The sequence below is a fragment of the Sinocyclocheilus anshuiensis genome, unplaced genomic scaffold, assembly GCF_001515605.1.
Source record: "Sinocyclocheilus anshuiensis isolate Anshui unplaced genomic scaffold, SAMN03320099.WGS_v1.1 scaffold376, whole genome shotgun sequence".
In the NCBI taxonomy this organism is placed as follows: domain Eukaryota; kingdom Metazoa; phylum Chordata; class Actinopteri; order Cypriniformes; family Cyprinidae; genus Sinocyclocheilus; species Sinocyclocheilus anshuiensis.
The window spans coordinates 490,399-513,243 of NW_015558600.1; the positions used below are offsets into that span (position 1 = coordinate 490,399).

The 22,845-nt window shown below is 38.5% G+C and overlaps 1 protein-coding gene across 1 annotated transcript in view; it reads right to left on the minus strand.

Annotated features, from left to right (window-relative positions):
* The window catches only part of LOC107680113 (chondroitin sulfate proteoglycan 4-like), a 45,061-nt gene that overhangs the window by 10,476 nt on the left and 11,740 nt on the right, over positions 1–22,845 (minus strand). The window contains 2 exon segments of the mRNA XM_016475885.1: positions 1,767–5,315; positions 7,847–8,010. Coding sequence (XP_016331371.1) covers positions 1,767–5,315; positions 7,847–8,010 — 3,713 coding nt within the window.

Sequence of the window (22,845 nt, forward strand, 5' to 3'; positions counted from 1 at the left end):
AGTCATGCCATTCCAAATCCAAACTGTTGAAGAATTTGTATTTGCATACATTTAAATATCATGTTTGATGTCAATAATGTTTGAACGTATGTAAATGGAAATAACATTCAAGAGATTTAACAAGAAAAAATGTTATATGCGCACTACATGATGATGAGTAAAGGAATTTCATTGTTGATTGAACTATCCCTTCAAATGAAATCTTAGAGTAATATTTACACAGTTTGAAAATACATATAAATATGTTTTGATCTATTAATGGTACTGAATGATACATTATAGAAATCTTGAGCTGTTATCAAAAATGAGATTATGCAAAATCCCCTATTCAGCATGTGATAAATCTCAGAAATGCTTAGAGGAAAAAGTAATACAAAATGTAAATCAATGTCAGTTATCACAAATGTCCTAATGAATCTGAGCAGAGGCTGTTTCCTCTACTGCAACACTTGGGTAATTACTGAAAATACACTCAGTGGAGCGTCAACAACAAGGGTGTGTCTACATGGTGGCCAGGGGTGGCACATAATGCATTTAAGAAAAGTTCACCTAAAAATAAAAAGCCTCATTTACTCAGTCATGCCATTCCAAATCCAAACTGTTGAAGAATTTGTATTTGCATACATTTAAATATCATGTTTGATGTCAATGTTTGAACGTATGTAAATGGAAATAACATTCAAGAGATTTAACAAGAAAAAATGTTATATGCGCACTACATGATGATGAGTAAAGGAATTTCATTGTTGATTGAACTATCCCTTCAAATGAAATCTTAGAGTAATATTTACACAGTTTGAAAATACTTAAATATGTTTTGATCTATTAATGGTACTGAATGATACATTATAGAAATCTTGAGCTGTTATCAAAAATGAGATTATGCAAAATCCCCTATTCAGCATGTGATAAATCTCAGAAATGCTTAGAGGAAAAAGTAATACAAAATGTAAATCAATGTCAGGTATCACAAATGTCCTAATGAATCTGAGCAGAGGCTGTTTCCTCTACTGCAACACTTGGGTAATTACTGAAAATACACTCAGTGGAGCGTCAACAACAAGGGCGTGTCTACATGGTGGCCAGGGGTGGCACCGGCACCCCCTGAAATTTGGCTGGCCACCCCAGGTGCCCCCCCCTACCAGATGTCTTGCGATAGGCTTAATACAACAGCTGTTGAACACAAATTATCATTAAGGACTGTTGGAAGTCTTTGTAAAGTGATATGAATATTTTTGCTATATTTCTGCTATATGTTTAAGTGCTGTCAGCACTTGACAGTGCTGTCTTTTATGCCTTTGGATAAGAACGTATGACTTGACATGAAATAACACTTTCATGGCCTCTTTCCTAAAACACAATTTGAAGAAATCCATTCGTAAGACCATTTTTGTCTAAATTGTTGCACTTCATTTGGTAACAGTGTTCTTTTTTGTGATACAAATTATTACAATTTTATCGAGTGAAAAAAATCAGTGTTCAGAACTGTTCTTGCCTTATCCCAATTCACTACAGTAAGCCTACAGTAATGATTTAGATACTGAGCAAAATTTGCAATGTTATGTATGCACCACAAATGGCAATAGAGAGGTTAGAGTTCTGTAGTGCATCTACAATAACTGTTTTTACAAACAATTTACATCGTTTTAAGGTTGAACATTTTTTTTAGATATGTAATTAAGGAAAATATTTCCAGAAAATGCCAACAGGATGAAAAAAAAATCATTAATATTTAAATAATATATATTTTAGAAAGGTAGTTTTACCTCCAGGTGACTTGCGTCAATAACAGAATGCTCTCCTTCATAGGCAAGGATCACCATGTTCGACACAACCAGTGGCTGTGGCAGGTAACCTTTCTTGAATATCTTAATCCTGAAAGTGCCCTCCGTGGACCAACCCTTCGCTTGCACAGTGAAGGCAAAGGAATCTTTCGAGCTAAGGCTCTGGTCATTGTGTTCGTAGGAGACCACACCCTTAGTCAGGTCCTCTTGTGTAAATTTGGAAGATTCAGTTCCACTGACTATAATCCTACCATCACTGGGAGGAGAAGTCACATCATAAATGATCTCAGCTGCACTTCTAATGTCCATGTTGGTCTCTGCACTTAGCAGACTGGTGTTCAGTGTCTTGGTGCTACCATGGTCCATGACCACCATGGTATTGTTGGCTATACGTAGATAAGGGTCACCTGCTTGCACTTGAAGTACAGCTGTTGTCTTATGTAAACCATCAGATACTTGAAGTTGGAATCGCTCATGGTCTGCACCATGGTGGACAAACAGAACCTTCCTGTCCCTCAGGTCAGCCTGGGTAAAGCGGAAGAGCGGTTGCGATGGATCTACTGCAGAGACAATATTTCCTGAAAGAATTCCCACTCTCACATAAACCAGCTGGGTGTCATTAAAGTCAGAGTCATCATCTTTGAATAGAATGTCATCAGTGGTCAATAAACGATGGCCATTTCTGACAACATTAAAAGGTTTGTGGATTACCCTTTGAGGTACGTAGTCATTCCTGGATTGTATTGCAATGTTAAACACTCCCCTCAGTACCTCATGACCCTCATCTTGCCAACCATTACCACCTCTTGAATCAAATGCCAGAAAGGTAAACTGGTCATGACTTGTTTCTGATCCGTCATGCTTGTAGACCATCCTGTTCAAAGAGAGATCCTCATTGCTAAAGACTTGAATTGCACCATCAAACCTTTGCATACCTGGTGGAGAGTCTCTAAAAAGACGACCATGTTTGGGATCTTGTACTATCCTGTACACAAAGTCTGTTGAGGTGGAGGTTTGTACCCAGAGATATTCTTTATTTATGATGTTTTCATTTCCTTCCAGCACAACAAGTCTCTCATTGATTAGGACAGGAGCATCAGAATGAGCCTTGATTTTAACTGGAAAGGTGTATACTCTGGAGTACTGATCCTCTGCGAATACTTTTAAGTGGAACTGATCCTCAAAGTCAACTGCTCTATGGACACGAGGGCTGTAACTGATGAAACCATTCAAAATGTCTTGTTGGGTGAAGGTATCACCATCAGACAACTCTTTATCAAGCATCATCAAGACTCCCTGGACTGGGCTTTTTGTAATCATGTACTGGACTGATCTTGAATCAATTTTGCTTTCCCTCACAAAATCTTGTAGTTGTTCAGGTTTAATGACCTTTTGCTGCCCACCTTCAACTTCCAGAGGAACCCTTTTACCTATTCCTATAAGGGCAGGCATGATATTAATGATAAATAAGTTGTCTGGGAGGATGACCTGTCCAAGCTGTGCATTGAAGTGAATAAACTCTGTTTCTGTCCCCTTGAGATCAGCTGTGAGGTTGGGAACGTATTTCAGTCGGTTCTGCTCCAGATCAGACTGATGAAATAGTGTGACTCTTTTTGGTACCCCATTGTCTGAGATCAACTGCAGTTCTCCAAACTGAAGTGGCTGAGTGACATTATACTCAACGTCTCCAGTTGTTGGAGTTGCAGAAATGGCCAGATTTTGTATTCCAATTGGGGTGCTGTCATCCTGGGTGATCAGAAGGCCAGTATTTGTGACTAAAGTCATCTGTGGCTGGGTGATAAGCAACTTAAATGTGCTTGACTGGCTAACCAAATCTCCATCTGAGACCTGCAGGGTAAGTTCCGTCACTTCTCCTCCCCTGTGCACATAGTAGATATTTCCTTCTTTCAGTTGTCTACAAGTGAACTCTCTTAGATCAAATCCTGGCTGTTGAGCATTCTCCAGATATCCAGCAGCAGTAGGGTCCGATGTGACTGTGACCTTGAGTTCATTACAACGATTGTCCGAGTCTGAGATTTTGATGAGGTTTGGGCTCAAACGTGTGCGACCATTAGCTGTGATTGAGATATCACCTGCACTGAGCTGAGGGATGTCATTGACTGGGATTATTTCCACTGGTAGCACATACTGGCGTGCAGCACTCAAGCACTCTGGGAGATTCGTTCCATGTGCAGTCACCTCCAGCTGGATTAGATCTCCATACTTTTCATTGCCATCATGAAGATACTTGATTTTCTTGTTGACAACATCCAGAAGGGTAAACTTCTGTACCCTTGTGTGTCTTAAATTCATATCAACCAGTCCATACCAGGGATTGTTTAGCAGAGTAAAGATGATCTCAGATTCACGAACACCTGCAGCTTTTAGGTTAAATGTTGGGTTTAGGTTTACAATGTCGATGAAGGCCTCTCCTCCCTCCGGAACCAGCAGAGGATTGATGTCCAGGAGCTTGGAAATATTGCGGAACATCTCTGGCAAGTTCTCTGTATGAAAACAGTGTCTTTCATCAGTATTGACATTAATGTATGTGATTCTTACTGGAGGTGTAGTTGTTAACTCCAAATCCTCATCATAAGTGGAGTAATCATATTCTCCTTCACATTTCACATGAATGTCTTTAGTTATCAGAGCATCCTGCAGGCTTCTGCCCTTCTGATTCACCTTGATTTCTCCTAAACATCCAATAAAGGACTCCGATGTGACCTCCTCCTCCACACGAGTCAAATAATCTTGAAACACATCCTTCATCTTCCTTTGAATGCCTCCCAGGTACAGGTTCCCTACTAGATCCAGCTTTTCCGTCTCATTAAGAGGGAGTGAAACCATTTGACTGTCCACATTTATCTGGAACTCATTGGGGTCAATCTGAACTTTAACTCTGTGCCACTGATCGTCATCCACTTTCACTTCCACATTGTCTAGCACATACATTCCACTTCCCAGATCCATTACACCTTTTAGGAACCCTCCTGCCATTCCGATTGCAATGAAGTCTGCCTGATGTCCTGGGTGGAAGAGCAACAGAGCATCCTCAATGGTCGTCTTCATTAGCATCTCCAGGCTACGGGAGCCTGTGCTAAGTCTGGTCCAGGTAGGGAAAGAGATGAATGATTCTGGACTGATAAAGCTTGTGGTGTCTCCATCCCCTGCCTCAAACTCACTGCTGCAGCTCTCCTTGGTGTCATAGCAGACTGTAGCTGCTGAAGCCAGAATATCAAAGTCACGAGACTCAAACATAATATTGCTCATGCAGCCACGCAGGGAGGGAACAGCTGTGCTCAGGTACTCCACTTCCAGGTCCCTCACGCCTCCAAGGAACACGCCCTGGTCGATGTTCAGGTCCTCATCTGCATCCTCCACTGGAATGAAGGTTGTGTACAGGTTGTCCACAGCCATAGTAAGTTTGGAGTCTTTCAGAATGAGAGACACATGATGGTCCAGAAGGTTACTGAGCTGGAGACCCATGCTGGAGGAGAGAACCTTTTCTCCAGATCCCATGTCAATCCTAGACTGTAAAGGTACATGCACAAACAAATTATTAAACAACAAAAATGACAGTTAAATACAAGAAGCAAATCATATATTTTTTTACATTTTCTGAAAAAAAAAAAATAAATGTTTGTGTTGTTTGCCTGTGAAAAAGTTGCTGCCATGATATTAAGGTGTTTTGAGTGGTTAGCAGGGCATTGTTGTGCAGTTTCTAAGCTGTTCTGAGTGTTTTGTAGAACATTGCTAATCAGTTGCTAAGATGCTCTGGTTTGTTTCTAGCGATATCATTTGAGGTAACATTCATGTTTGTAGCACAAATTTGTCAAATGAATTGCATGCTAAAGGTTTATACTTATTAGTATAAGGAGCTTGTTCAAGGTTTTAGGGTTTTCTTGCTCCAAAAGCACACTAATTAATTAATAACTAATTAATTAATAACTAATTAATCTTATTTTAGTATACAAGATAAAGGTACTGGTTAAGAATATGATTTTTCACAGTGCATTATACATGCATTCAACTGTGAATTTCTGATACAGACTTTGCTGGATCAGTTGGCTATTTCAAACACTGTGTAGCCACTTAAACTGAAAATATCACAGATCTCATTTCAGATCTGCAGCCTCCAAAGATGAAAAAAGTAAATCTGAATGAATTGAATATGTCGGTGGAAATTAGTTTTTAATGACAAATCCTGCCACTGATGAAAAAGTCCTGGTACCGTTTCATATTGCAGCATAATGCAGGCAGTTTGAACGTGTGTGTATATCTGTGCGGAGCGGGAGCCATTTTCTAAGGAGGCTGCAGATGAAGAAGAAATACACTCAGAGCAAACCAGTAACTCATTCAAGCCGTGGAAGCTTTTTCCATGTGTTGAGCTGAGAAACTGCGACAATTCAGTCACAGTGGAGCTGGAAGCGAATGTGAGTCATCCCTCTCATAAAAAACCAAGGGGCTGCTTCTTAAAAACTCACAAGAGACTTTCTCAGTGTGTGGCTCATTCTGGGGCCCTGAAGTCTTGAAGGGCCATGAGAAAATAGTGGAGATTGTATTTATTTGTGTAGTCAGTCTGGGATTTTAAATTACATTACAAAGTAGATATTTTGATCTGAACCCTGTGCTTTCTGATTTTGCCAGATCTGATCTCTGTCTTTAGTGTACAAGTAGTCATTTACAAGGCAATTTTATCCAAAGCAGTTTAACACTTAAAGAGCGTTCACACTGACAGTGAATTACAGCAAAAAAGCAACTAGAAGTCAAAGGATGATTTGACAAATGAAAATTAGACTGTGTTTTACTTACCCTCGAAGCATCCTAGGTGTATATGAATTTCTTCTTTCAGAGGAATCCAGTCGGAGTTATATTAAAAATTGTCCTGGCTATTCCAAGCTCTATCATTGCAGTCAACGGGTGTTGCAGTTGAACAGTCCACAAGTCGTCAAAGAAAGCTCGCGTTAAAGGGTTAGTTCACCCAAAAATGAAAATTAGCCCACAAATAACTCACCCTCTAATCATCCTAGGTGTATATGAATTTCTTCTTTCAGAGGAATCCAGTCAGGGTTATATTAAAAATTGTCTTTGATCTTTCAAGCTGTTTAATGAACACTTTTCTCTCACTTCCGCTGACTGTCAGACACTGAAGCAGTTCCGGCGGATGACGCAGCACCTCGGCGTTGCATGATTAGTGACGAATGCGGAGAGAGAACAAAGCAAAACGCCGGATAATAATAAAGTACAAACCGAGGAATTGCAAAGAAAAATGTCGGAGGATTTCGATATAAACCAAGAGGAGACTGGTTTTCCTTTGCTAAAGTAAGGAAACTTTGCTTCCTTTGCTCCTATAAACAAACTCGCGAGACTAGCATACCTCAGAGGCGCGAGCGCTGTGCATACGTCATACGCCTTCCGCCGATGAAAGATAACGGAAGTGAGAGAAAGTGTTTATTACGTTTGAAATATGGATATTTTTCTTTAAAAAACACATGGATTTGCTACAGGGGGCCTTTATTCATTCCCCGGAGCCATCTGTGGCACATTTTATTATGAATGCGCGAGCTTTATTTGACGACTTGTGGACTGTTCAACTGCAACACCCGCTGACTGCAATGATAGAGCTTGGAATAGCCAGGACAATTGTTAATATAACTCCGACTGGATTCGTCTGAAAGAAGAAAGTCATATACACCTAGGATGCCTCGAGCTTTTATATTTGCCAAAAACAGAACTTTTTTTTATTTTAAAAACAAACAAGCAAGCCCTGTCCAGATTTAAAAAGTAACGCAAAAGTAACGTAACGCATTACTTTCCATAAAATGTAACTAAGCAATGTAATTAGCTACTTTTTTATGAAGTAACGCAATATTGTAATGCATTACTTTTAAAAGTAACTTTCCCCAACACTGCCTAGGATGCCTCTGGGGTGAGTAAAACACAAGCTAACTTTCATTTTTGGGTGAACTAACCCTTTACGGTGGCATGAGTAGCTGTTGGTGATCCGAAAGTTAATGAATTGACCCCTAAACGATCTGAACCCAAAATGTACTGTATTTCACCTGTAATTTGCCATTGTAGAGCTCCAGCAAGAGGTAATCTCTGTGTCCCGCCGCCAGTAGGAGCAGGCCACTACGTCTGCTTGTTTTAAATTGGAGCGACACTTGAAAACTTGCCAGATCCTGAATGGCATCTATTCGACAGTAGCTGTCCCCGAAATAGGAAGCTGCAAACACAGAGGGAGAAAGTTTTTTTTTATTCGAAATATTTTAATGATGACGTTCACCATTAACGTGTGAATGTGGAAGTGGGAAGACATACAGCAGATGGAAGTTTGAATTTAAAACTTTTCCAGCTGTCTTGTCAGCTGTTGTGTAGAAAAGACACTGTTCTGGCTTCAGCCCCATGAGAATGTTTATATAACTTATTTTCTGCAGGATTCCCAGAGCTTCGTGTAGTAATGTTTGACTGTATGCTAATGTAGCCACCTGCCTTGGACTGCAAATTAGATTTGTTCCTCTATTGTTTTCACTCCTTTAGTAAATCATTCACACATCACTCCTGGGCCTTTTGTCAAGGAGATCCCCGTTCCACTGAAGGGGTTTCCAGGGGCCAAATCAACAGCGTCTACACCACGGTAACATTATACGGCCAGACTCATTGGGAAACCCCTTCATGGAATTCTGGGAAGGATCCAGAAATGGAACATTCTCACAGGAACTATGGTCAAATGTCTTGGTAGGAGGTCAGGAGTCAATTTATGACTCGTGTAATTCTCTTATCCGAGATCATCAACAGGATACTATTGTTACAACAAAAACGTCACATATTAGGCAAATAATGACCAAATTTTCAATAGTAAATTAAGGTTAAACATATCACAATGGTATATTCATATGAATTAAAGGAACAGTTCACCCAAAAAATTAAAATTCTTTCATAATTTACTCATTGTTGAGTGAATCATTTGATATGGTTCACAAAGAGGTCTGAAAGACTTATGGTAGTATCAGAGTGATTCAATACTTGAGTTTACTTGATCTGAGGTGAATCCAAGGTGAATCACTCTTTTTACCTGGTTACTTGAACTCACTAAATTATCCGGACAAAGATTACCAGTAAACAGTGATTTCGATTTGTTCCTCACACAAAGCTATCGTATGACTTCAGAACACTTGGAATACAGTCATCTGGACTACTTTCATGGTTCTTTTCCATCTTTTTTGAAACTTGAAAGTTTGTACCCTTTAATTGTAATTGCATGGAAACATATCAATACATTCTTCAAAATTTCTTATTCCACATAAGAAAGCCTGGGTTTGGAATGACATGAGGGTAAGTAAATAATGACATATTTTTGAGTAAATGACTTCTTTATCCTGTTAAATATACATAATAGAGTAGCATCTGAAATCATTCAGCAAAATTTACTGTCATTAGCTAACCGCTAAGCACTAGCTCCTAAGTCAGTGGCATCCAGCCAAGTTGTGTCTCTATTTGTTCCTCTGTATTCATGCATTAAGGAAATAAAATGTTTTGAGAGATATATAGCACTTAATACTCACCATAAATAAAGTGAACTGGATGCACAAAAAACTATGGGAGTAAACTATTTTCATGTGCCAAAATATCTATTTTATGTACAAAGACCAACTTTAGAGTAATTGAAACACTCATTTGCACTCTGAGTGAACAATGCATCAAAAGCGCCAGAGATCTTCACAGTTCAGCAAAGGGTTCTCACAGATACCCCCTATATACATTCAGTCGATGCACTCCAAAAACAAACACATAAATCTTGCAGAAAGAGCCAAAAACAACAGGAGGCAGAGCAAAACGCTGAAGCTCATATGATCTTTCATATAATAATCTATAATGCTGAAAAGGTTATAACATTTAAATCTGAGCCTGCAAAAGACTGTCCACACAGATCTGAGACCTTTAGATAGCATATAAAGCAGATAGAACCCAGCAAATTGAGATGAATTTTAATGAAGCTACATCTATCTGAAGCCTGTAACTCCGATTTGGTTTATATCAGTGCTCAATAGCGTTCTGCAAGGGCCAGAGAGAGAATATATGGAATTAGCTGGGAATATTTCCTACAGCTTTACGATCATCAGGTCTGTTTTTGTTGGAAAATTCATGGCGCACACGGGAGGCAGAATGGGCAACTGGAGCCCAAGGACTCTGAGGTTCAAGCCGCTGTCGGTGCGCACTGAGCATGCTCAGACCAGAAAAGACACAAGGGCCACAGTGAGCACAGCAAGCACAGATGAATCTGGAACCCATTAAAGCTCTTTGAGGGGATTCTAAATGGGGCACATGTGTTGAAGACCCCCAACCATTCCAGAATTCAACATGCACCATACATTTAACCAAGACTCAGCTCAGCTCTCGTCTTTATAGGCGAGTCGCATCTCATTGCATGGTAAAAACACAGGCGGCAGGCTTTTGTTTGTAAATGAGCATCATTATTCTGTTGGTTAGTTGATTACGAAACTCCATTAGTTTAAAGCAAACGGCACATCTGTCTTTACACACCAGTTATTTTAAAGAGGGGAACAGTGTTTGAAAAGAAAACCAATAGTGGAAAAATCGAGAGTGATGGCAGTATGGACAGAAAGATGGAATCTATGTGTGCCAAAGTGGAATTACAAAATCGAATTGGCATTGGTAGAAACATAAATCTATTTAAAGGGGTCCTATTATGCTTTTTCACTTTTTCAATTTTAGTTAGTCTGTAATGTTGCTGTTTGAGCATAAAAAAGATCCGCAAAGTTACAAAGCTCAAAGTCCACTTCAAAAGGAGATATTTTATTTAACAGAAATCACTTTTCAAAAACTACAACGAACGACTCGTTTGGACTACAACGCATATTTTCTGGGATTTGTGATATCACAAATATCGACGAATGGGACGAGACCTGGTTGAGCTGCAACAGAGAAGGCAACGAGTGTTATCACTTTGTCGAAGACACGCTAGCTTTCCCAAGACAGACGAACTTAGAGTGGTTACAATCATCCGGGTTTAAATTGCGCTCAAATTGATTTGATATTGACGCAATATTTACACTGAAAGCAGAATTGACCCAATTTATTTTATTATTACACATTCCTTGGATATTTGTCTTTGTAATCATCAAAATCAAAACTTGATACACATTTAAAACATCTCTGCTGCTCATGTGACGAATGTCTCTTTCAGTCCCTCGACCTCCAAACCACCTCCATTCTGCTACATAAAACCCATTTTGACAATCCAGTCAATTCTGATAAATAAGGTCAATCCTTTCCCCATTTAATATTCTATTTCACTCTGAAATATGTCAGAATATTGAAGTAAAATGTATTGATGTATTTCAGATTGACCTATAAGTGAACTGACCAATAAGTACATAATTTATCAGTGATGGTAAAGTACAGAATTCTGAGTATGTAGTGAGTCAGAACGCTATTGGACATAAAATTGTTGATTACACAACCGTTTATTACACTTTGCATGTACAGTAAATGTTAAAATATATTTAAGAGTGTCATGGAAATTTTTTATGCAATATAAAAGTCAAACACAATAGAAACTCTACTTTTATAGAGTGCAGCAGTCAGGTACAGGAAGTAAAAATCCCATTCATTTTCTTCATAAGGGAATTGATTTTGACCTATAACTTATAAACCTTTATAGACAGATGTATTATGAGCTATGAGATATTGATATGAGCTATTAATCGATGGTATATGCTTTTGTTGAAGCCGTCAAGCCGCATTATTGTGACTTACTTTTTAAATGATGTTCAACAGCGAAATTCCTGATGAAAAACTACATTATCCATCATGACTCTGCAGAGAAATCTCTACCAATCAGTGAAATGCCACAAGCAAACCAAATGCTCCTACTCCCATAAAGCACGTGATGTAATAGTTAGTCTCCTAATGCTCTAAAACTACTATGCATAAATGCAGATATTACAATAAATGTAAAAAAATATATATGTTTCTATATATAACATATTTAAATCAGTAGTTTTTGTCTCTGGGAAAAAAGAAATAGGGAAAAATACTTCGGGAACCAAGGGTGCTGAAAAAAAGTGTGGTGAAAATTGGATTTGGTTGCAGTCCTGTTCTTTGATGTGACTTTCTAAGTCACACTAGCTTAATCATATGATGCTGCTATTGCTCTTGCATCCTTCGCCCTGGGAAACTGTGTGCTTGTGCATGTGTATGTCCCTGGACGTCTGCCAGGGCAGATGGCGCTGCCGTGAGGGCCGCTCCAGTCTGTATTTTTAGTGCTCAAAGGGAACTGAGTGGGTCTCTGTCTCCTCATCCTGTGAATGAATCAGACGCACCCTAGTTCCTCAAAACCCCATCAGATATCCGGAACATTCATACGGAAGCAGAAACAACTGAAACCAGCGGAAGCAACCTGCTGTTTAATCTGCCAAACAAGAGATGTGTAGATCATAGGCGGAGGAACCAGACTAAAAGAATCCATAATGAAGCAAGTGTTTTAGCACAGCTATATTCTGTCTAGACCACACCTCTCTGAAGGTGCCCTTAACTCGCTTGCTAATTTGGCTCACGAATGATTTGTTGTCCACAGCTGCGGTCATGGGGAATAAATGGATCTCTCCGCATATGAGCTCTGTGCCAGTAAAACAGGCCTGGACTCGATTCAGTCTCTGCACCATATACCTGCTCTTATAATATGACTGTGTGAACTTTCACCTGAGCTTTTGTCCCCAAATTACATTTTCACCACTACAATAAAAAAAAGAAAATGTGAGTCACTGAACCATGGTACCAGCAGTTCTGTTTGCACTCTGCCTGCACTATTCAAACAAACACAAATAATAAATCTAAAATATACATTTTTAAGAGCACATCTCAAAACATGGCAAACATCTTTTCCTGTGTGCTCTCCATGGTAACAGTGAGTGACCATTATGTTTCCTATAACAAACCGCTGAGCTGCCGGTAAGATTAAACATAGTAAATAGCGGTTCTGCTGATGATTTTTCCTCTGGTTATGTAGTGACTGTGTGTGTGTGTGTGTGTGTGTGTGAGAGAGAGAGAGAGAGAGAGAAAGAGGGATGTTTGTAATTACATCAATCTTAAAGCTGTGTTTTACTGGAGTCTCTCTTTATATAGACTCGGAGCTATTCGTGGGCAGTGCTGTTGCTATGGCAGATCAAAAACAGCCTCTGCATTGATCAAAGTCTGTCAAGATATTTAAAAAAAATACTATTTTACAAGAAAGTAAGGATGATGACACATCAGTAAACACGTAGGCCTCTTTTTCCTCTCAAAGAGCTATATATGAAAAATAAGGGTGGAAATGGAAAAACAAGGCTTTATAACTTTCTCTGAGCAACACATCCTTTAAAATATAGAGAAAAAAAAAATATTAGAAAAAACATAAATTTAGATCGTTCCTTCCATTTCCTCTACCTGATTTCAAACGGGCTGATAATGCCAACAGTATGTCAAAACGTGCGTGATGATGCATCCTGACGTGCCATATTTGAATGTACACAAATGAGATTTGAGAGCTATTGCAGAGGCAGGGCTGTACAGTGCGACATATATGTCGCACGCGCTACAAAAAAACTGGTCTGTGCGATGAATAAATTTACCACTGTAGCACGGGTGCGATACAATTTTGCATGTTCATAACACAGCCGCTTAATAGTGTGAAGTGATTTCGTTGTGCTTGTTTGTGTGTGTGAGATTGATTATACAGTTGAGAGAGAAACGCATGAAGCTCTTAAAGGGGCAGTAGCTACTTAATATGCTGCCACCTGTCATTAAAGGGATAGTTCAACCAAAAAATTAAATTTCTGTCATTATTTACTCACTCACATTTTGTCCCAAACCTGTATTAATTTCTTTCTTGTGCTGAACCTGCTCTTGACTGATGAACTTATCATCAGTCAGTTGCTTAAAAAAAAGTATAATTGATGTATATAGTGTTTTATTTTAATATTTGTTCATTCAATTTCTTGAATGCTACTGCTAAATACTGTACCTGAAAAATAAAATGTTGTAAATACTGCTAAATACTGTACCTGAAAAATGTTCTTATTTTCTAATAACAAAGATAAAATAATGACAAAGATTTTTATCTTTGCTAACTTTGCCTAAATGTCTGCCATTGTTTTTTATTTTATATTTTGTTAAGGTGTAAGAGGTGTTATGTTTCTGCACTCTTCCATTTTTAGCAAATTAAGAAAACTTTGTCTAAAACAATTTTTGTGATGGTTTGTATTTGTTGTGCTCTGTATGGAACATTAGTGCCTGTTTAAGTGATGGACTCCATTACTTGTGTTTGTTTTCAGACATGATAACAGACGTTTTATACGTGTGCTACAACTTTTTGGCCTGTGCTACAAAACTTTCAACCTCTGTAGCACCAGTGCTATGTGAAAAAAAGTTAACGTACAGCCCTGGCGGAGGGGAAGTTTTTCTGCAAATATCAACTTAAAAACTGGTCATCACATGAATTTATTGCATGACTTCATGACACTCATAGCACACAAGGATTCGTCAAAATGATCAAAACGAATCACTGCCTGAAGACGATGTTCATTATGCAGCCCATACGCATGTATCAGCACACAAGATAGCAGCTACAAGTGAAAATCAAAAGTGTGATAAACCCTGCTACAGACGCGGTGGCCATCACATCCCACAAGCCTGTAAGTTTTCCACTGCTGTATGCCATTACTGTAAAAAAAGAGGACACATAGCTCAGGTGTGTTTAACAAAGACTAGACACAGTAGTGACAAGGATGCAGTCGGCATCACAGTGCATCACAGTCCTTTCCCTCACATTTCATTTACATATCCATCCCCTCTTCTCTCAAACACATGCTCAGAGGGAATTACTGGACTTTTTCCACAGCACACCACCGACAATTATATTAATTAAACCATCTCAACCTTTAAATACAAACAGCATGCACACATTCTCACACACTCAAAATATTACATATTAAAAGTAATATAAAATATTAGAATTTAAAGTTACTGTTTTCTATTTGAATATATCTTATATCTTAATATATGCTAACATACTAAGAGCAGGCATTTGTGTGCTAGAAACGGGATATGTTTGGCCTTAAAGGTCAGAGGTCTGGATTCTGTTGCTGAACAGGAAGTGGGGGTAGGTAGATGAGCATCTGGAGAGAAAAACTCTACAACTCTATTCCATTTTTTCTTCTCTCTCTCCACTCAGCGACTAAAACGACCCAGAAAATGTGTCTTAATGTGCAGACGTCATAAACAACTGTTTTTGCTCTCCACAGGAGCTGAGGCCCATGTTTGGTTTGCAGTAGCTCATGTCCAGAGAACGAGGGAACATACTGAATTATTTTCCCTAGCGTACACATAGCACTTTCAGATGCTCCCAGCAGAATGCTTAGAAGCTGATGCTAGATTCACCGCAGCAGTGCGAGAAACTGCCCTGTTGGCATGATGTCACTCACCTGCATGCTAAAGGGAGACATTGTGAGGGGAAAAATGGGGTAGAACCTAGAATTAAAGGGGTCATATGATGCGATTTCAATTTTTCCTTTCTCGTTGGAGTGTTAACAATCTCTTGGTGCATAAAGAAGATCTGTAAAGTTGCAAAGACTAAAGTCTCAAATCCAAAGAGATATTCTTTATAAAAGTTAAGAGTCAACCACGCCTACCTGAAACGGCTCGTTCTAACACGCCCCCACATGTCTACGTCACGAGGTGGGAAGATTTGCATAACGCCGCCCAAATGTTCACGCAAAGAAAGAAGGCGTAACTTTTATTCTGGCTGTAGTGTTGTTGCTGCCGCCGCCATGTCGTGAAGGCACTTTGTGTTTTGTTGTGAAAGAAACTACTTAGTTTGGCCTTCCAAAAGAGGACGATATCCACTTCGTCATGCCTGGAGCTGATCCGTGCTGGTCGCTGAGGAAATACATCAACTTCGCGCTGTGGACCGTGGACGAAGCGGAGTCCAGCCCGGGATCGTCACGTGGTTGCCGCAAAGCCCGCCGGCCGCTCCTTCGTCGAATCTGCCGGCCGCGCCGTTCTCAAGCCCACCGGCCATTCCTCACTCTAGCCCAGCCGCCGCTCACTCTAGCCCTCAGTGTGTGACGCTGTGTGTTTCGTTGTGAAAGCGAAACTTCTTTGTTTGGCTTTCCTATAGAGGACATGACTAGAAATCAGTGGTTAAGTTGTATTTACAACACTGTTCCAGAACAGTTCAACCCACATATTCGTGTTTTTTGAACCTTAAACCGCATAAACACATTTCATTACACCAAATACACAAAATAATGTTATTTTTAGCAACATCATATGACCCCTTTAAGATGCTAATCCCTGCCCCTTATGAACACCCAGATTGGGAACTCATTTATTCTAAGTTTCTGATCTCATTGGAGTTGCTCACTGAGATCTATTTACTTATATAACATACTGTATATTGACAGGTTTTAGGATGGATATTCATGTGCATGATATATATGTCCAGAATGGTATTACACATACATAAGCATACATATTTGTATGGGCTAGATAAATATGTTAATATATGATTGTTCTAATTTTTAATAGGCTCCATATATGTTTTTGCTAGAGCTGTCAAATCGATTAATCGCGATTAATCGCATCCAAAATAAAAGTTTGTGTTTACATAATATATGTGTGTACTGTATATATTTATATGTATACACATGCATACATGTGTATATTTAAGAAATATTTACATGTATATATATATATACAGTGGGTACGGAAAGTATTCAGACCCCCTTCAATTTTTCACTCTTTGTTATATTGCAGCAATATGTATTACATTTGTTTATGGGGAGTTTTGCTATTGATTTTCTTAGTGATCATTAGGGTTGCAAAAAGGTGGAAAATTTCCAGTAAATTTCAGAAATAGTCCAGAAATTTTGGAAACTTTCCAGGATTTTTTGGAATATTCCAGGGATTTTTGGAAAGATTCTGGAAATGTACCACCCCTTTGCAACCCTAGTGATCATACTTACAGTTTTCTTCTGTTGGGCTATAAAACTTGGTATAAACACTGCTTTTGTTATTTCAGAAAGTTGATTAATATTATTTTTCTATCTCCACGTGGCCATATGTGAAAAGACAAGTCATTTCGGAGATGAAGTAGATTATTAATATTTGATGGAATATTATGCAACCATTTTTTCTTTTAGAATGACATGCACCGTTGATTTGCTCACAATAAGACCAGAAACATTGATTAGGAAAGTAAATAGTGCTGATTTCGATTTCATGATGCCATTAAAGGAGCTGTGCTCAAATACAGATGTGTTACATAATGATTGTGTAAATATTGACTCTCATCGTGTCTCATCATGGGGGGAACACGTCGAACAATGCAAGCCTTGTACTGTTAGCATGAGGTCAATTCCTGATTTCTATCAGCTCAGCGTTGCATGAAACGCTTCATTGTGCTACCGATCTTGCACATAAATGACCTCTTTAATGTCGATGTGGAGTGATTTTAACTCTTGACAACTGAACCTTTATGCTTGTAAGTGTGCATATGTATGTGTTTATGAATTCCTCTGGGCTGTAAGAATAAGTGCTGGTGTGCTTGATCAGCAAGGCCGATCTTACGTCCAAAATACACACACACGCACGCACGCACACACACATTTGTTTTTCTGTGATAGTGGGGACTTTCCATGTTTTATACTAAGCTAGTAATATTTTCGATATTCTAACCTAACCCCTAAAGCCCAAACAAACCTTCTACACTTGTAAATGTAAAATAACATATAATGTATAAAATAAAATATTGCATGCTATATTAAATTATATTATATTAAAAATTACACCTAAATTATATTATATTAAACCTTAAAACCTTTTCCAGGAGTGCACATTCTCAAGTTAAAAGCAGTTTTAGTTTGTAATTTGGTGTGTGTGTGTGCACGTGTGTCTCTTTGTGGGAAAACCACTGGGGTTTAATTATAATCATAAACTGTTTCTAATCTAGGTTTACGTGTCTGATTTTAAGGCAGTAGAGATGAGATGGTTCTGCTAGTTCAGGGCTCGCCGAGTTTCAAACTCACACTGATGGCGGGGTAATGGTTTAAACATGTGGCTCGGTTGGAGATCACCGCAGTGCAGGTGTATGTGTGTGGAGAGGCATTTGTTTAAATAAGTCTGTTGAATGTCAGCATCTCTTCAAGGTGCCCTTTAAACACCCTCAGTTCTCTCTTTACCTGAAAAACACACCCTTTCATCATACAACACAGTCAACATAAACTAGAGTCTGAGATCTGCTGTGTGAGTGAATGATCTAGAAGACAGATGCACGTACAGTCCTCATACGGCATAAAACAGATGCATACATCTAGAACACGCTGTAAAAGTCAAAGCAGACAGGAGTGTGTTTTATTCTGTGTGCAGATGGATTTTCAGACTGTCTCACAATCACCTCATCGACGCGTCCCCGGACAGATAAAGAGGAGTATTTATCGGGAGATTGTGAGCATGAGGAGAGTCAAAAATGAGCAAAAGGCAAAGAGCAAAAGACGTAAATAATGTGTATAAATCATCCTGCCACCTGGAATGTTTTTATATACAAGTTTGAGAATCGGAATTGTGTGGAAGCTTATTTCTTGCCATGGAATATAAAAATTTAACTTTTTAGTTTATATCTCACAATTCAGGCTTTTTTCTTGTAATTCTGAGATATAAACTCAACTCGCACAAATTGTGAGCTATAAGCTATGAGCTATAAGTGTGAAATAAGTGTCAATTAACTTATTTACCTGTATTAAAAAAAAAAAAAAAAAAACAGAATTGTGAGATGTAAATTTAGAAGATAAAAAAAGATAAAAAGTCACTTTATATTATTCCGTGTAGGAACTAAGCTTCCATATACTTATTCTTTAAAAAATGTTTGAAAAAATGTACATGCATTTATTGCATCTGAATATTGAATATATGTGTATTTTGTCCTACTGAACTTGTTTTAAATTTGAGACAAAATACACTTGTATTGAAGCCAGTCCACGAAAACAAGTCTTAATAATGATATGCAGTGTTGCTTCTCAAATACATCTTGTTTTAAGGATTTTTAGATATTCTAACTGGAAACCAATATACTCATTAGGAAAAGGATTCTTTTTAGGATGCTGCCAATGAAGCTCACTAGGTTTTAAAGCTCTTGTCTTCTATAGGTCTGTCTCCTGTTTCTGGTGTAGATATAGTCTGAAGGATGTTTCCTGCTCATAGGAGGGGCTATAAATCAGCCCAATTCTGAGGAGACATTCAAAACTCCCACAGGTCCTGTTACCCTTTACTGATCTCGAATCTGCCCTCACTATATATTAAACACACACACATATGGGTGACCCCTGGTGTTTGCTGACGTTTAGGGGTCACATGTCATGTTATAGTCCTAACTAGCCACTGCTGCTGACACACGCATATGTTTCACATTATGAGGATAGATTACAATGGTCAGCTGCAGGAAAGCCTTTGGGAATGAAGCAGGAACCACAAAAGCACCCTGAAACTTCAGCAATCAGTAATTAAAGTTCTTTCTGGACATTTGTGGCTGTCTTTGTGTTTACAAAACACAAAGATTGTTTGGCCTGCTATCTATCTATCTATCTATCTATCTATCTGTCTATCTGTCTGTCTGTCTGTCTATCTAACTATCTATCTATCTATCTATTTGTCTGCCTATTTGTCCGTCCATCCATCCTACCTCAAGCTCTGTTCCAAAACCAAATGAGCTCTTTACCTAGGCAGTAAAAGAGGGCACATTCAAGATGGTAGGGTGCTTGCAGACAGCAAAATTATTATAATTTTGACCAAATTTTACAGCATTACTCAAATCCTTTACACATAAAATATTCCCAGAATGCATTGTGACAAGCTCAGAGAAAAGCTAAGATGATGGACTTAAGTTTGGGGAAAAAACAATATATATATTCAGTCCTAAAATTACAGATTTAAAAAACTATACATTTTAGTTAAAATTGCATATTTATTTAACATTTTTTTGTGTGAAAATACATAAAAAAAATTAAATGATTTATTTTATTTTTATTTAAAAAATACAAAAATACTATTATTTTATTTTTAAAATATAAAAATTATTTATGTTTGTCTTCCCTGCTGGAAAAAAATAGTCTCAACCAGCCTTGGGTGGTTTGCTGGTCTTTCCTCAACAGACCAGTGTTACCATACTGGGAAACAAGCTAAGACCATCAAATGTGATTAGACTGATGTTTTTTTTTCTAGCAAGGTTATTGAGTATCAAATCTTTGGCTGAGAGCTGAGAAAAGGTTCTGTTTCTGTACATTTTTTCCTATTGCATCATGTCTCCCTATTTTATCAATGTCTTCGTCCACTAGCACAGAGTTAAAAGTAGTTTAGCTTTGCTCACTAGGGTCTGAAACAGGGCGACAGTGTTCTCAATGTTCTCAAATCAAAAGATCTAAGCCTACAGGACAGATCAGTCTTATCAAATGTGGATCGTCTCTGATGGACCACATCAAACCTCAGCACACACTCTTACCTCACCGCTGGAGCTCTTCAATCTGATAGCAGAAATATCACCCAGATTGGGGATTATTGTTTGGCTTGACGACAGAAATTGACTCGAAGGCTGCTGGGATATTTTTGAAACACTCAGAGCACACTTTTAGTTCAACTATAGACTCTTTGTTTATCAGACTATGTGCCTTTCATTCTTTCATCTGTTCATTGTCGTTCCTTGGTGGCTTGTGACCAAAGACGCATTTCTTAACACCGTGACGGCGCTTCTTTTTAACATGCCATCAACTGGGCGTTCCTGGACACGTTCAAAAGCATTTCTCAGGAGGTGAAAACATCTCACTCAGTAAACAATTTGCTAGCAAACAACATAAGGAACCAATTTGCAAACCTCTATTTAACACTTTTACAGCATTCCAGAACACGCTGTGACACAAAGTAACATCTTTCACATCTGATTAGTGTTTTCACTACACACACTACACACACGCACGAACGCACGCACGCACGCACACACACACACACAGACACACACACACACACTAATCAAGTTCACAGACTCCTAATAGGAGCTGTTGGATGTGTATGGATGAACACATTCTGTCAGACTGATACTGTCTTTACCAGCTTCATCAAAAATTGCTGTGCTATTATGGGAACATGCTGCTACTTAGTTTACAAGGCGATCTATTATTATGGTATGTGATTTCAGATGAACCCATTCTAAAATGTCAAACAAGAAAAATCAAACTGGTTTGCCACTTTGCATGTTGGCCAGACAGTTCCTTTCTGTCTATATTAAAGAGTTTATGCAGACTAAACTTGATATTTAAAGTCAAAAGTCTGGCGCCAACCTAGATCCGAACCAAACCAAACCTAAATCTTATGAATACAAAATTACATTTGTAATTCCCCTTCGAGGGAACTCGCACTGTGTCCTCTAGCAGTCGCTATGGGAACGCAGTGTCTCGTTCCCTCTCAGAGAACCATGGTTACATGCCGTACCTGAGATGTTTTCTGCAGCAAACGCGGATAATGCTTGATTATTTTGCTCCTGTCGTCCTTGAGTTGAACATTTAAGTCTGATTGCTTAGAAAAGTAACCACTCGTTGCACGATTCGGTATCATTGATGTATTGCACAAAAGTTTAATACTTAAAGTTAATTGTCTGTTCAAATAAACCGTAATAGTGACGCTTGCTTTAGCGAACACTCTAGAACATTCCTCACAGCCCCGTTTTCATTCACGTCCAATTAAATATGGTGTCTATCCCTACTAAGGTTCATTGAATCTCTTGCTGACCGAACCTTTCACTCATGTGGATCCCACTAAACTAACCTGCTGCACATTTCTCATGATTCCTTCAAGATGTTGTACAACACAATGCCATGAATCAGGAGTGAGAACTGCAAAGCTCTTAACTGCCTCATAAATCTAATTTCATATAGTATAAGTTTGATTGATGATTTATATACTCAAATGTTTCATGACTGTAAACAATTTTATATCACTATGTTTTTATGCACTAATTTAAACCTAGTGCTTGAGTTAGTCATGTGGTGGGATCACAAAAAGGCACTAATGAAGAAAATCTAAATGATTAAAAACAAAAATGATTAAAAACATTTTTTTGTTGTTGACTGAAATAAAGCTGTAATAAAATAAAATAAAATCTAAAATATTAGATGAAGAACAAACCAAAAGAATATTGTGTTGCCTTGGCAACTAACTAAAATAAATAAAAACAAATGAGACCTAAAAAGTTCACTGGTTCATATATAAACATTGGCTTGTGGATATGTGATATCAAATGGTAATTTTGCCATGATACACAATAGTAAATGCACAAATGGACATAAAATATTGAGATTTTTGAATTATGAAATATTTACTTGATTGAGTTTAAATGACTTGATTATAAGAGAAGGAATGAATGCGTGATATGTGTGTTATAAAATACATAAAATGAGCACTGCTACAGGAAATTGTTTGTTTGGGACAAAGTTATACACTCTAGAGTCATTGTGCAAAAATATTTGACCACAGAATGCCGTGATTGACCAATCAGAATCAAGTATTTCAGAGATCCATGTAAAAGCAGGGCGGTGCTGTCTTCTAGCTGAAGCACACAGCCAATAATATTGCTGCTACATTAAAAAGTCATAAATTGTATCAAGTTCCACTTTGTTTGGATTAGACAAAACCTTCTTAAGCGTTGTAACGAATTGCTGTTCGTGTGGCCGATGCTTCCTGCTACCATTCCAGAGCCATCAATCAGAGGTAATGACAGGCAGACACGGGTAGTGTGCGTCTGACCGCAGGACAAGGGTGTCTAACCCCACCCATTCCTCCAACTACTGCACAACCCGCAAACACACACACACACACAGACACACAGACACACGCACAGACACACAGACACAGACACACAGACACACGCACAGACACACAGACACAGACACAGACACAGACACACACACACACACACACACACACACACACACACAGACACAGACACAGACACAGACAC